The sequence below is a fragment of the Pelophylax lessonae genome (assembly GCF_965119305.1).
Source record: "Pelophylax lessonae genome assembly, chromosome: 3".
NCBI classification, from domain to species: domain Eukaryota; kingdom Metazoa; phylum Chordata; class Amphibia; order Anura; family Ranidae; genus Pelophylax; species Pelophylax lessonae.
Window position 1 is genome coordinate 426138815 of NC_138770.1, and position 15266 is coordinate 426154080.

At 40.9% G+C, this 15266-nt stretch overlaps 1 protein-coding gene across 4 annotated transcripts in view; it reads left to right on the forward strand.

Moving 5' to 3' along the window:
• LAMA2 (laminin subunit alpha 2) overlaps nt 1-15266 on the forward strand; it is a 1405743-nt gene that overhangs the window by 805209 nt on the left and 585268 nt on the right. For all 4 annotated transcript variants that reach the window (XM_082249565.1, XM_082249566.1, XM_082249567.1 and 1 more), the window contains exon 18: nt 10593-10679. In XM_082249565.1, coding sequence (XP_082105691.1) covers nt 10593-10679 — 87 coding nt within the window. The remainder of the gene's footprint in view (nt 1-10592; nt 10680-15266) is intronic.

Consider the following 15266-nt stretch of genomic DNA (forward strand, 5'->3'; position numbering starts at 1 on the left):
TCTATCATGGGCCTTTTTCAAAGCATTTTGAGTCACTCAGTCTTTAATCTGAGGGAAAAATATACATGATTGTTTAGGTCCTCTCGGTATAGTTTCTGTAGCATCAAGTATATATGAAGGAAATAATGGAATAAGTACATACACGGGTGTAGCCGCTAATTCTGCGCAGAGCTCCCTTGTCCAAAATTGCAATCACATCGGGAATCGTGTCCTGCATACAGCCTGGGTTAATATGAGGAGTATTGTTGTATTAATGAGACTTGACACAGTGGGTCTCAGGTATTGAAAAAGTGTAAGGTGTCTTCACTTACAAGTATATCTGCTGAAGGGGTTAAGCTTCCACGGTTCTGGAGGTGGGTTTTCTCCCTTTCACTCTTGGGCCAGATTCTTGATCTATATTGTAATGTATTGTAATATATGATCATGTATATGGTCCGTTTTGTTAACAGTATTTTATCAAAGATTGTATTTGCATACTGTGACTATAATGTCGGTTCCCAAATGTATTCCATGTGTGTTAAATCATAGTGCTTAAACAGTAGAAAAGTAAAGTGACTCTGGTGCCCAGGATTTTATTGTGGGTATTTTAACAGGAGTTCCGTTGGAACTTACGTTTTGGCTGAAATCTTGGTGGGGAATCATCTATCCAGCTGCCGCAGGTTCGGTCCGTCCTCTTCTCTCAGCGCGAGAGAAGTGAGGACTGACTCTCGTTTCCCAGCCTTATGAAGTCCCTTGCGCATGCGCAGTAGGCGCTGCACGTAAAGGACTTCCGGGGAGCGTGACGTGGCACCGATCTCTGCGCCTGCGCTCAAGAGATGCGCGCGCAGGTCGCTCGGCTCGTAGTGAGGGACGCTCTTGGCCGCCAGCACGGGAGGAGGGGCCTTCCTCTCCCCGAAGGTGATTGGTAGGTCCCAGGCAGCCCCTACGTGGAGACGTAGGGGCTGCCCGTGCTGGGTGCGATTGCTATGACAATTATGAGCCGGTCAGCAGAACTGTTGCTACAATCCCTGCATGTACGATATCCTATATCCGCATAAGTAAATATGTAGCAGTCTGACATAGTACATTGTGCATTAAGCATAACAATAAAGGAAAATTGAGTAAGGAGTGAAAATAAAAAATAAAAATAATAAAAGGGCAATGCTAAAGGTGTTATTTTTGACAGCAGTAGTACAATAATCCCACTCTTGGTATCGGTGGATTTGGGAAGGAAACAATCCCGATTACCGGGTAATCCAGGGTTGTCCCAGGATCATGTTAACCTGGAATCGGATGCTATGCATCGGTATTTTTATGAGGTTGGACATATGTTAGAAGACAACCTCCGATATGTATAGGCTAATTGTCCTAGCCCCTACAATGTTTTAATTTTTACAAAGGAGGAGCACAAAGAAAAAATTATGTGTAAACTCAAAGGTACACGATAAATTGGAGAGTTGTTTTTCGGGCAGGGGGAGGAACAACAAAAAGGTTTTTGGTACTTAGTCGGTCTTTCCTGATGCAAAGCCCTCAAGAAATGGGCGAAAACTCTCGTTCTCGTTCAGTCCTGGTGGTTTTGTCGCCTGAAGGCGTCGGATCCACCTCATTTCCATTTGCAACAATCGTTTGTTCCAATCCCCCCCTCTACTCGGTATATGAATTCTTTCAAGAGCCATGAATGTCACTTTGGGCATCTTATTTTTATGATGGTGAGCGACGAAACGATTGTTGCAAATGGAAATGAGGTGGATCTGACGCCTTCAGGCGACAAAACCACCAGGACTGAACGAGAACGAGAGTTTTCGCCCATTTCTTGAGGGCTTTGCATCAGGAAAGACCGACTAAGTACCAAAAACCTTTTTGTTGTTCATCCCCCTGCCCGAAAAACAACTCTCCAATTCGTGTACCTTTGAGTTTACACATAATTTTTTCTTTGTGCTCCTCCTTTGTAAAAATTAAAACATTGTAGGGGCTAGGACAATTAGCCTATACATATCGGAGGTTGTCTTCTAACATATGTCCAACCTCATAAAAATACCGATGCATAGCATCCGATTCCAGGTTAACATGATCCTGGGACAACCCTGGATTACCCGGTAATCGGGATTGTTTCCTTCCCAAATCCACCGATACCAAGAGTGGGATTATTGTACTACTGCTGTCAAAAATAACACCTTTAGCATTGCCCTTTTATTATTTTTATTTTTTATTTTCACTCCTTACTCAATTTTCCTTTATTGTTATGCTTAATGCACAATGTACTATGTCAGACTGCTACATATTTACTTATGCGGATATAGGATATCGTACATGCAGGGATTGTAGCAACAGTTCTGCTGACCGGCTCATAATTGTCATAGCAATCGCACCCAGCACGGGCAGCCCTTACGTCTCCACGTAGGGGCTGCCTGGGACCTACCAATCACCTTCAGGGAGAGGAAGGCCCCTCCTCCCGTGCTGGCGGCCAAGAGCGTCCCTCACTACGAGCCGAGCGACCTGCGCGCGCATCTCTTGAGCCCAGGCGCAGAGATCGGTGCCACATCACGCTCCCCGGAAGTCCTTTACGTCCAGCGCCTACTGCGCAAGCGCAAGGGACTTCATAAGGCCGGGAAACGAGAGTCAGTCCTCACTTCTCTCGAGCTGAGAGAAGAGGACGGACCGAACCTGCGGCAGCTGGATAGATGATTCCCCACCAAGATTTCAGCCAAAACGTAAGTTCCAACGGAACTCCTGTTAAAATACCCACAATAAAATCCTGGACACCAGAGTCACTTTACTTTTCTACTGTTTAAGCACTATGATTTAACACACATGGAATACATTTGGGAACCGACATTATAGTCACAGTATGCAAATACAATCTTTGATAAAATACTGTTAACAAAACGGACCATATACATGATCATATATTACAATACATTACAATATAGATCAAGAATCTGGCCCAAGAGTGAAAGGGAGAAAACCCACCTCCAGAACCGTGGAAGCTTAACCCCTTCAGCAGATATACTTGTAAGTGAAGACACCTTACACTTTTTCAATACCTGAGACCCACTGTGTCAAGTCTCATTAATACAACAATACTCCTCATATTAACCCAGGCTGTATGCAGGACACGATTCCCGATGTGATTGCAATTTTGGACAAGGGAGCTCTGCGCAGAATTAGCGGAATATGTACTTATTCCATTATTTCCTCCATATATACTTGATGCTACAGAAACTATACCGAGAGGACCTAAACAATCATGTATATTTTTCCCTCAGATTAAAGACTGAGTGACTCAAAATGCTTTGAAAAAGGCCCATGATAGAGCCGAAACGCGTCAGCAATTGGGGATTTTTTGTGGACACTCTGTCCTATTCAACATCCATTGGGAAACAGCCAAAAAATCCTCACAAATGTCACAAATGCACTACTGTCACTGATTCTTCGGAATCACCTCTTTTATTTCCTCACACTTGGGGTCTCCCCCCAAGCACATTGTTCACAGAATAAATTGCCTATATACGTGAAACCAGCATTTTTAAATAAATTATTGCCTTTTATTTTTACAATATATTGCTTATTTTTCATTTACCCATTTGCACCAATGTTCACTTGCCCATAAAGTCCCAATCTTCCTGGTTTAAGGCACCAAAAAAACCCTTCCATATTCCTTACAGGGACGGTGGCAGAACCTACTTTCTGTATGTGAGCAAAAGAAAAAAACCCCCCTGGCCACTTCCATGTATTTCTTCCACATTGAGTCCACTACCCAAGCTGGTGGTGACTTAGACATTTCAGTTTGGTCATGCTCAAAGGGCGTTGTCCTGTTCCAGATGCAAGGATGTAGCCCCTTGTATGGTGCTGGAGAAGAAGAAACTAGAGCTATTTTGTTTGATAATGGTAGCAATAAGGTAGACACTTGGATATCTGAAATCCTTCTCCCAGATGTGATATCCTTAGGATATACTACTTTATTGTCATGGAAAATATTGAGGAAGTCTTGCTCAGAAGAATGGAGGAGTGGGACAACCTTCCCAACACTAGTTGCACTGAAAGTTCTAGGGGGAAGGAACGATCTGTACAGGCCTTTCGGAATTTGTTTACCAAGATGTGCAGCGGTCCATGGATCTCAGGAAGTGGTAATCTGACCAAGACTTGACTACCACTTTATCCCTTATCTCGGCTTACTTGCAGACATCTTAATCTTTACAGTCAGGAGCAGAGGATTCCATCCTTAAATTCTTTGAGGTTTCCTATGTTCTAGTATACCTGAAGTTTGTAGCAGGTGCCCTGGAATTCCATACTTGGTCTCCCAGCTGCTAGATCTAACTTTGCTGAATTTGGATAAACTTGGCCCCACCGTATAAAGTCTGAAATCTCAGGATGGAGAATAGGAGGTTCTTGGGCCAAAGACTACTTGAGGGCACCGCTGCCGGCAAGGCCACCAGGACATTATAGCCTGGACAACTATGGATCCTAATGAGGAGCTTGGAAACCACTGGGTCTGGTGGCTATATAGGCCAACCTGCTGACCCAACTGGATGTTAGTAGATAAACTGCTTCAAATTCTGGGAAACTCCTTCTTGAAGGAATAACTTCCTTGACCATAGAGGTTACTGTCAGGTTGAGATCCATTGAACTGCTTGTTGGTCTAGAGACACACTCTTGACATCCAAGACTTTGTATCTTACAGTGTCTGACAGGAAGATCCGGGGAGCCAGAACACAAAGAACGATGATATAAGACAGGTTCTACTGTTGGCAAATCTGAAAGGGAAATACCTTTGACAAAAGTTTAATATTGTATTCTTTCTTGCCATGAAGATAGGAGATTACCATTACCATCTGTTTGGAGCATAACTGAGGCCTCCTAGGCTGTGTTGCCCAAATGACTTCACCGCTTGGGGATCACTGCACCCCTGATGTTAGCTACTTTGTCGTCCATTGACATATGTCATTGACCTTGAGCTAGGAGGTCACTGAGGTGAATACTAAGAAAGTAAATATATTGTGATGATTGGTATGCCAGGAAGCTGATGAAATCTGAAAAGATTAACTATCCTTAGCAACCACCAACGGGACTCATATGTGGGGTCATCTTCTATGGAGTAGGAAGCAAATCTTCCATTACTTTAGAAGGTCAGATTATAATGTTCTCAATCTTCCAGTGAGTCCAACCGACTGCATGGATTACTGCAGTCTACTTCTCGATCATTTGAAACCATTGGATATGAACAGATGGTATAGAGCTAGGACTTGCCCCAAGTGAGAACCTAAAACTGTCACCTTCTGTGAGGGCAACTCTACAGTATTCTCCTGAGTGTCCAAAATGTCATTGATAAAATTAGATGAGTTGGCCTTCCCCAGCTGATGATGGGTCCAAATTTGATCTGAGTCTGAATCAGAATTTGCCTGGACCTGGAGGATGATGAGCCCCCCGCAGGCTGTTGTCCAGCTATAGAACACGCTTCCTTTCTTTCCGCAAGATGGCAGCTACTGAAAGCAATGTTCTGGAAAAATGTCTTCAGTATGTGGAAAGACCAAAGGTTGTTGAATAGACCTGTAGTAAAACTCTCAGAAGCATGGGTTTACCAAAAAGTGTATGTACACATCAGCTAGATCTAAAGAAAACTATAGCTGCTTTATCTGATTATTTGAGTGATTGTTCTCAATAACTCCATATGAAGTTTTGGATTTTGATTCTTCATTCCATTTCCTGCCTAAACCTGCTTTTCGACTAACACTGGATCGATGGCTCACTGTTGGAACAAGATTTGGTAACATTTGCTTAAAGCTTTAAAGAACCATAGTAGGAATAAGAGAAGTTGAAAGAGTGTAAAGAAAATTCCAATGACTTCCTTACTGCACAGGCCCCACCGATCCTGAGCCTCCTCTGCCCAAATTTGCGATAATTCCTGCAATAACACCTACTGGGCAAATTTGAGTGAAAGGAATTTTGCTGCTCCTAGTGAGAAGCAGAATTGGATTTAGGCGACCAAAGAAAGACAATTATGGATCTTTCAATCTCTTCTATAGCTCTTCTCGAGCCTTGTCACCTACTCTTTGTTCTGGACCTTGGTGACTAGCCTAAGGGATTAGTCCCAAATCTAGACATCACTGATTCCATCTTGAACAGCAGTCAATTCACTTTAGAAAGAGGCAAATGCAGTCAGTGGGTTAAGCCATAGGGCTTGACTAATCACACAGAATACTAGGGGACAGCATACTGCATCACTGGTCACTTTATTTTCACTCAGGGATCACACACCACAGATTCTTCTTATTGGTCCAGTTTGCCTTCAACTCTTCTGCTGAGAATTATATAGCCTTGGCTACTGAAGTAAACTCCCATGCAGGCCACACAACACTACCTAATGGTAGAATACACCTAATTTCTAAATCCATATTGCAGTTCCCATGCCACTGCAAAGGATATTGCATCTCCCGTTGGCAGACTGGCACTTCTGGTAAGTCTGATGAAGATTCCTTGGCCCACTGCCTCTGAAGCCAGGCTTTACAGAAAGGATCTTGCATCCCCTGCTAGCATGAAGACACATCTAGCCAATCTGATGAAAGCTCCTTGGCCCACTGCTTTTGAGGCAGAGGTACCCTTTAAACAAACTGATATGCAACTTGGCATAGCATCTTGGCGGGCACGTTAGCTAACCACACTTCCCATACCGCCCAGGATGGTCCTTATTGTTATTGTCTTTAGTCTGCCCCTCCTGGCAGCACCTTGAATGTATAGTGGTTTTCTTGAGAGCCAGAGAGGAACAAGTTGCCTCTTTTCCTTTGGAGAGTGGTTCTGGTATTAAGGGCTGGAAAGTTTTAAAGTTTTACCATCCATACTGCCTACGCACTCTTTTATTTATTTATTTATTTTAGTATAGTATACTTACCTGACCCTCACCTTAATGATCATGACTGGTCTTTGGGTAAGCTCATACCTCAAGGATATGAGCTGCAGGTTTGTGGTCATAATAATAACCTGGAAGTACTGGCCAGGACATTAGCATTAATATACTCTCGGTGTCCATCCACACATCCATCTGCAGACATTGAAGCAGCAAATGGACCAATATGCTATTTTGAGCAAGGATTAACCCCTTTAGAAAAAGTACTTACCAATAGATGTGTAATAGACAAATTATTTAAGGCACTGTAAACTTAAGCAGAGCACTGAACTTCACTCCAGCATTTGGACATAGCAGGTTAATGCATAACAATCATTAAACACTTAGCAGCCCTTAACGTATAGCAGCCATCAACGTTAAGCAGCCAAAATCAAGCATTAAACACATAGCAGCCATACAACGCATAGTAGTCAATAAAACTGAAGCATTACTATATCATAAGCAGCACAAGCAAGGGTTAATATACTTCAGACCAACAGCTCTGGCAGGATAACCTAGACTAGGCCCCTGGTCTGCAAATGGTGAAAACAGCAAACCCAGGTATTAGAGCATTAAACAGTAAACTAAACCTGCAGAGCCAGGCATCGCTGAGTTAATAGGAAAGACTCAACTTTGCACAGCAAATGCCTATATATCAGGCCATGGATTAGCAGTACTGCAGACAAAACAAAACCTGTGAGGCATTAATGAAACAAACAGAACTATAACAGTAAGTTACCCTACTTTGGCATCCTGACGTATTAACCGCATAATAATCATGACAAACCATGACAGCCTATGGTTTAGCTTACCTACCTGTGCAGCACACATCCCTGACTGGATTTAAGGTGATGGGAGAGGCTGGATTCCTGAACAGGTGGCCACCAATACACCCCTAGGCAGCCACCCGGGGCTCCCTACCGTGAGACGGAAGTTATCCCTACGCTATTTTGCTGCTCTCTGTTGATCACAAGTCTGCCGAGCACCATCCCATCCACACATCCATCTGGAAAGAGCAGCCTGCAGAACATCAACAGGAAGTAGATAAGGAGCCATCTTAGAAGTGGGCAGCCGCCCTAACAACAATGCCAGCATTTTGCAAGGAAAACAAAACATACACAGAGCGCCAGGTTAACCAAACAACAAGGCAGAGCTGTTTTACCTGCATCCAAAGAATAGTATCCTGCACCCCAGTATTGGGGGAAGTCTCCCTTGTATAGCTGGTTTACACCCGAACAGAGGGAGCTTCGTCACATGAGAGGCTGAACCTGTGCGGCTGGCAAGATAAATCCAGCAAGGTGCGGGCTAAAATTAAAAACCTTCTTCCCATAGTTATAACCGGTTGAGCATTTGAGGAACAAAAAGAGAATGCCGCCTTGGGGGAGGCGACTCATTCATATAGTATAACCAGTCCTGATTGGGTAAGGGGCGAAGCCTATACCCATACGTATATGCTGTCATGCTTGTGTCAGTAAAATTAATATTTGCTTTTGGGGTTAATATGGCTTTCCTAAGGATCATCTGCTACACATCTGCGTTGATTTATCTAATTATATTATAAAGGGTTGCAGCAGGTGGAGCTGTAACAGGCAAAAGTTGACAAAAACAAAAACACTTAACCACTTCAATACAGGGCACTTTCACTCCCTTCCTGCCCAGGCCAAATTTCAGCTTTTAGTGCTGTTGCATTTTGAATGACAATTGCGCAGTTATGCAACACTGTACCTAAACCAAATTTATGTCATTTTTTTCCCCACAAATAGAGCTTTCTTTTGGTGGTATTTGATCACCGCAAGTTTTTTTATTTTTTGCTAAACAAATAAAAAAAAGACCAAAAAGTTTGAAAAAAAAAAAGTTTTTTTGTTTATGGTATACAAGTTTGTAAATTGATAAATTTTTTCCTGCGCTGATGAGCACTGATGAGGCTGCCCTGATGGGGTGGCACTAATATGCGGCACTGATAGGCAGCACTGATGGGCACTGATATGTGGCACTGATAGGTAGCACTGATACGCAGCATTGGTGGGCACTGATAGGCGGCACAGCTGGGCACTGATAGGCGGCATTGATGGGCACTGATAGGTGACACGGATGGGCACTGATAGGCGGCACTGCTGGGCACTGATAGGCGGCACTGATCTGCACTGATGTGCGGCACTGAAGGGCACTAATGGGCACTGATAGGCGGCACTGGTGGGCAATAATGGGCACTGGTGGGCAGCAATGATAGATGGCAATGATGGTCACTGGTGGGCAGCCCTGATGGGAAGGGCACTGGCGGGCAGCACTGATGGTGAGGGCACTGGCAGGCTCCCTGAGCCCTGATTTCCATCCCTGGTGGCCATGGTGGGCATTCCTGGGGTCATGGGTGGGCATCCCTGGGGTCATAGGTAGGCATCCCTGGTGGTTCTATTGGCAACCCCCCCCCCCCCTGAGGGTCTGCACTGGTGATCAATGATCTGATTACCAGTGCAGACCCCCCCTCTGTCAGGCACAAACTAAGGAAAGCCGATCAATGGCTCTTCCTGTGTACTATGTGACCAGCTGTGATTGGACACAGCTGGTCACATGGTAAAGAGCCTAGATCAGAGATGCGGTGTGTCATGCCACATCACCGATCGCCACTCATATGATGTCCGTTCAGGATAATGCAACCACTTTCCCGCCGACAATCGCCTATAGGTCGGGCGGGAAGTGGTTAAGCTAAATACACATTATACAACTTTCTTTAGATTTTTTTTTTTAGATTCACCAAAACCATATAATATGAAGTCAAACCTAAACACTTTCAATCTGTATGCAATCAGGCAGGCCCTTGCACTACATAGTTGAAGGTAAATCTAAAGGAAATTTAACAATAAAAGTTTTAGGTGGACAGGGATTGAGTCAGAAATTATGGCAATAGCATTGCCATAATTGAATAACTTTAACCTAACTACCTATAACAAACATATCACATTTCGGTGGAGCAGTGCTGATTTATAATCAGATAAAGAAACAGATTTGAAATATTTGCAGCACACCAGGCCTGTAAACACAAAATTCTATGTGTAGAGTGCAGTTTCTAGCAACCAATCAGAATTCATCCTGGCCCACTGGTACTTTGCTGAAAGCTTCTTTCTGGTTGCTGTGGGTTTCCAAATGTATTTTCTTTTTTTTTTTTTTTTTTTTTGCCTTTGCAATATGGGTTCATATGAACACGATCACATTTTAAAAATTGTAAATGCATATAACAGTATTGTTTTCTGGAAGTAGGCATGATAATAATTTGTGAAAACATTAACCCTCAACAGGAGTAAAAATAATGGTGTAAGTATTTGTGAATATTTTGATTACTAAAAATACCATTGTTCCCTTTTATAAAGACTCAGCTGCATAGTAAGATGCAGTATATTTTGGCATTGGCCTGCAGGGCACAGACAAGCAGCTGTACATTCCTGCTTATTCACTGGTGAACAGGATCTGTGACAGTCTAAAGTAAGCCCCATCATAACATGCCATTGGGATACTGCCACTCTCTATACTATATCCAGTGTCGGCAGAAATAGTAGAGCCATTTCACTGACTATTGGCTGGAGCCAAAGCTAAATGTGTGTGTCTGAAGCAGATAGGGTATTCCTGGGTCTCCATGTCTCTAGAGTAATGACTGCTGAAGAATACCTGCAATTATGATGTTAAATCTAGTTTTTTTTATTTTCTTTTTTCACAATTTGGCCTTCTGTCAACAACAAAGCTTTAGCCCAACATGCCACCTGGACCAAACTCATGGATTAATTTGTGATGAATGTCCTCCTGGATACACAGGACCACGCTGTGAACGGTAAGAGCATTTTCACTTATTGGGATATATTTGTAAAGCAATGAATTTGACATTCCCAGAGTATTCACTGTTGACATATCTCACTAGTGCATGCATTTTAAATGATAGCGACTGATTTACCTATACTAATATAAATATTTAGTAAATGCTACATTTACCATTTTATAAATATGCATTTTTGTTACTTCACTTCAATGCTTACATTGTACCTACTTGTGCACACAATATATTGTATACACACAGTACATTACACATGCTAATATTGCATATTTATTACAGATTTTTACATTCAGATTCAGAACACTTTATTTATCTCAAATGAAAATTATTAACTCATTGTGCTTTTTCTAATTCTTCATTAAACTCCAATATACAACATAGTAAACAAATGTCCAGTTTAGCTAAATTTGAATGCATTTTAATTACCTACACCAAAAAAAGTTTGTTTTGTTGAACTCTCAAACGCATTAATATTTAAGGGGGCTTTTACTTCTAATTTTTTTTAATTTTTAAAAACTGTATCTGAAATATATTCTATGTATGGGATCAAAATATGTCAGAGTATTTTGGCAGTTTTTTACTGGCCTTGAATAATTAAAAAAAAAAAAAAAAAAAAGCAATGATAATATTCAAAGTGCAGCAAACCATCCAATAGGTGTTTAGTTTACCAGAGCTAGGCTAGTGAAAAGTAAGTTGTGATTAGCTGCTGCGACTTTCTGCACTTTGCTCCTTGCCTTAGTAATTAAGTACATGACATATTTATCACTCTTATCTGTTGTCGTGTACTATATATATATATATATATATATATATATTATAATATATATATATATATATATATATTATAATATATATATATATATATATATATATATATATATATATATATATATATATATATATATATATATATATATATATATATAATTTATATATATAAAATCCTACAAGCTGATTTATATTGTCCATATTTGTATACTAATGCAAATACACTGTAAATATGAATCCATTGCTACATGTTACATTTTGGTTTTGGTTTGGATTAGAACAATATATTTTAAGCTCATTTTAATTTTAGACTTTACATGCTCAAAAGCAACAGCTGAAATACACATCTCTAGAGATCAAGTTTCAGTTGCAAACCTCTTATGGTAAAGTGTTACAAAGGGAACAACTGGATCATGATGTCAGCTAACACAAGCAGAATTCTATACAGTTTTTTTTTTTTTTTTAATGTATACTGTATATTTGTTTGTACATACACTAATATGTTAGTAACAGGTTCTCTTTAGGTGGTCAGGAAGGGGCCTCATGACCAAGGCTACAAGGGTGATGCCATATATTTTATTGACAATTTTCTGAAATAAAATTGAAAAGGGGGCACAGCCTCCATAAACCTGTTATAGAACTCTATTATTTTGTATGTCAGATATATGGGTCTCATGGTAACCTTTTGGAATCTTTGTTCTGGCATAGCCTCATAGTACTATTGATGTTTAGGCTTCATATCCTCTTTACTGTTACTAGTTACATGCATCTTCTAGCAGTCTTTTGGTAAGGTTTTGGTCCCAATGCAATCAATTGGTTATGTAAAATGTGCTGTTATAGCCTACTTTCAGGAATTGTGCATTTCCCATAGCTCTCATTCCCTCATAAAACTTGCACTACTCCTATAACCATAGAGTGGAACTAAAATTTCATGTTCACCTTCCTTCTCATGATGCAACGTCCACAAAATCTCTCGCTGGCTCCAGCATAATCGTTTGGCTATGTTCAATGTTTGGCACCTTTGGCACCTTTGGCCATCTTGATTGGCCAGCTCAAGATGATGCAACTTCCACTGATGCATGTGGGAGTTAATTTATCCTGGTACCAAGTCTGAGATTATTTATTGGTTGTACATGTAACGTTAAAAAACCATACCCCGTGAAGAAACCATACCCTCGTCACTTCCGGTTTGAAACAGCTGAGCAGCGCAGCAGTGCGCATGCTCAGAGCCCCAGATACACAATTGAACATGAGAGAATTTGAGAAGTGCCCATGCTCGGTGGGCATGAAATTATCACGTCACTGTGTCTAATGTTATACTTGCGACGGGTAAATTAAAACACTTCGTCTGCAACATCAATCATCTCCTCTGCTATCGCTGTAACTTCCCTCATGTCCGGTAATAAATATAAAAGCGGCAGCGGGTGTATGAGATGTAAATGACGGCGATCGCGGCTCCGTGATCCGCTTTTATATTTATTACCGGAGATGAGGGAAGTGACAGGGGGAAGAGCGGAGATGATTTATGTTGCAGAGGAGCTGTATTAATGTAAGCGCCGCAAGTTTAACTACCGTGAGAAATCCATACCCTCCGTAGGTGCACCGGAAGTGAAGAGGGTATGGTTTTCTCACGGGTATGGTTTTTTCACGGAACAGTACACATGCTCAGCTCCTGTACTTTATAAAGAAATTTTCAAGCAGGCAGTTAAGATGCTTGTATTGCTGAAGAGTCTTAATATGTCCCTACTGCAATAAAAAGCTAACATTTTTTTTAAATTCAAGTTCGGTTTAAAAGTAGAACTAAAGGCAAAACTTTTTTGGTAGTTTAGGGAACAGTTGTGACCACTGTCAAGTTTATTTTGCTATCCCCAGTAGGGAGATTTCCCTTCACTTCCTGTCCATTAGTCAAAACAGGAAGTGAGAGGAAATAGTCCCATACTGAGGGAGTCCCTGGTTGTCCCCCAATCAGATAGTAAGTAAGTAAGTAAGTAATCACTGTAACAGCAAAAAAAAAAAAAAACCTCCCCTTAAATACCTCTTTTCCAAGTAGGCCTGATTTACTAAAGTAAATTCTTTATGTACACCCACATAAATAACACAATCCCTGGACCTATTAAACCATGCTGTAATGCTCAGTGTGTACAGTGTGATCCTAGCTTGCCATGTGCATTGAACATCCAAATAATTAAATAAATACAACATTAATGTGCTGCACCTAAATAATAAACCTAAAAAATAAAAAGATAATAATTAAAGATAAACAGACAAAAATAAATAATACATTCAATGTCAAAGTTTTTTTGTATAATCCACTCTAGACTGCTGTCTGCATATAAGAATCCAGATCACAGATGTATGCATCAAAATGGGAATCCTATATGTATGAAAAAAATGGCTAACAATAGTGAAATACCTCTTAACATTTTTTATTAAAAACTAAAAGGTCAAACTCACATAGGCAGAAAAAGTGTCAGCATGTCATAAATCCTATAGATGGGGACACCACAAACCAGGCATTCCCAAAGCTCAAAAGCGTCCAAGTGTGATGATGGCACTAGGAACCCATCCAAATACTGTCCTTGTGTGTCGGTTCTGATAAAGTGCATTATGGAATGTGTACATTAACTCTTAAAGTAGAACTAAAAGGAAACTGTTTTCCTATTTTGGATAGAGCAAAGTAGGGGTATATTCCCTATCATTTTTTTTTTTTTGCCATCTCTGTTCCATTGGGAAGAATTTCATTCACTTCCTGTCCCACAGACAAAACAGAAAACGAGAGTAAATCCCTACAAAATGAGGGGATCACTGGTTTCCACCAAAGTCACCAGAACTAGTGTCCCCATTGGAACATTTCCCCTCTCGTCTTGCTCTAGCAACAACCCAAATTTGGGATTATCTTTCACTCTCTGATAGGAGTAAACAGGACAAATAGAGAGGGTGAATTTCCCAAGTAGAGCCCCAGACAGCAATAAAAACCTGACAGGTTTTCTAATTCCTCTTCATAGTATACACAATAAAAAAAAAAATTAAGATACACTTTAAACTAAGAATAAAATAAATAACAAAAAAAAAAAAATCGTAGTAAAAATGGAAAATCAGTGGTGGAAAATTGCTTGATTCCCCCATCAACACAGTCAGTGTTGATGGGGGAATCCCTCCTGTGGAGCCATTGTGTTCTCCCAGGCGAGAACACAGTGATTACTGCTAATGCCTATAATAGCCGCTAGCAATAATTGCATGTAAAATCGGTCAGGCTGGTTGTACCCAAGCTGATCGATCTATCAGCCTGCCCATACATGGTTCGAATTTTGGTCGGTTCAGCAGGGACAGGACAAGATATGATTATCTATAGCTGGCTTAAGTAATCAAACACGCGGATGTCAAGAACAGTGGCAGGTCAAAATTGGTACATTGTGGATGTATGAAAATACCTGTAAGCACTGTTGTCCAAGGGAAAAAGGCAGCATACTGTATGTAGAAATATTTCTAACCCCGATTCCAAGCAGCGATAAATGAAGTTGTGAAAAAAAATGAAATTCATATAGTTCTGTTAATACATGAGATAGATACCTATGTAGAATTGCAAGCAGCATTTTTTATTTTTTGCTTAGCTGATCAATGTTCAAAAAATGAAGCATACACGCCATAGCCAACCATATTTATTAGTAAATTAGCAGCTTTAGCCTGTTCAAGCATGCCCATGCACATCACAGGCATATATTAACTACAAATATGATTATTCTGGCTTACCTGTGGGAAGTGTCTTGTTGTAACCTTAATTTACTGTACTTTTGCATCTCATGATTTTGAAGGAATACC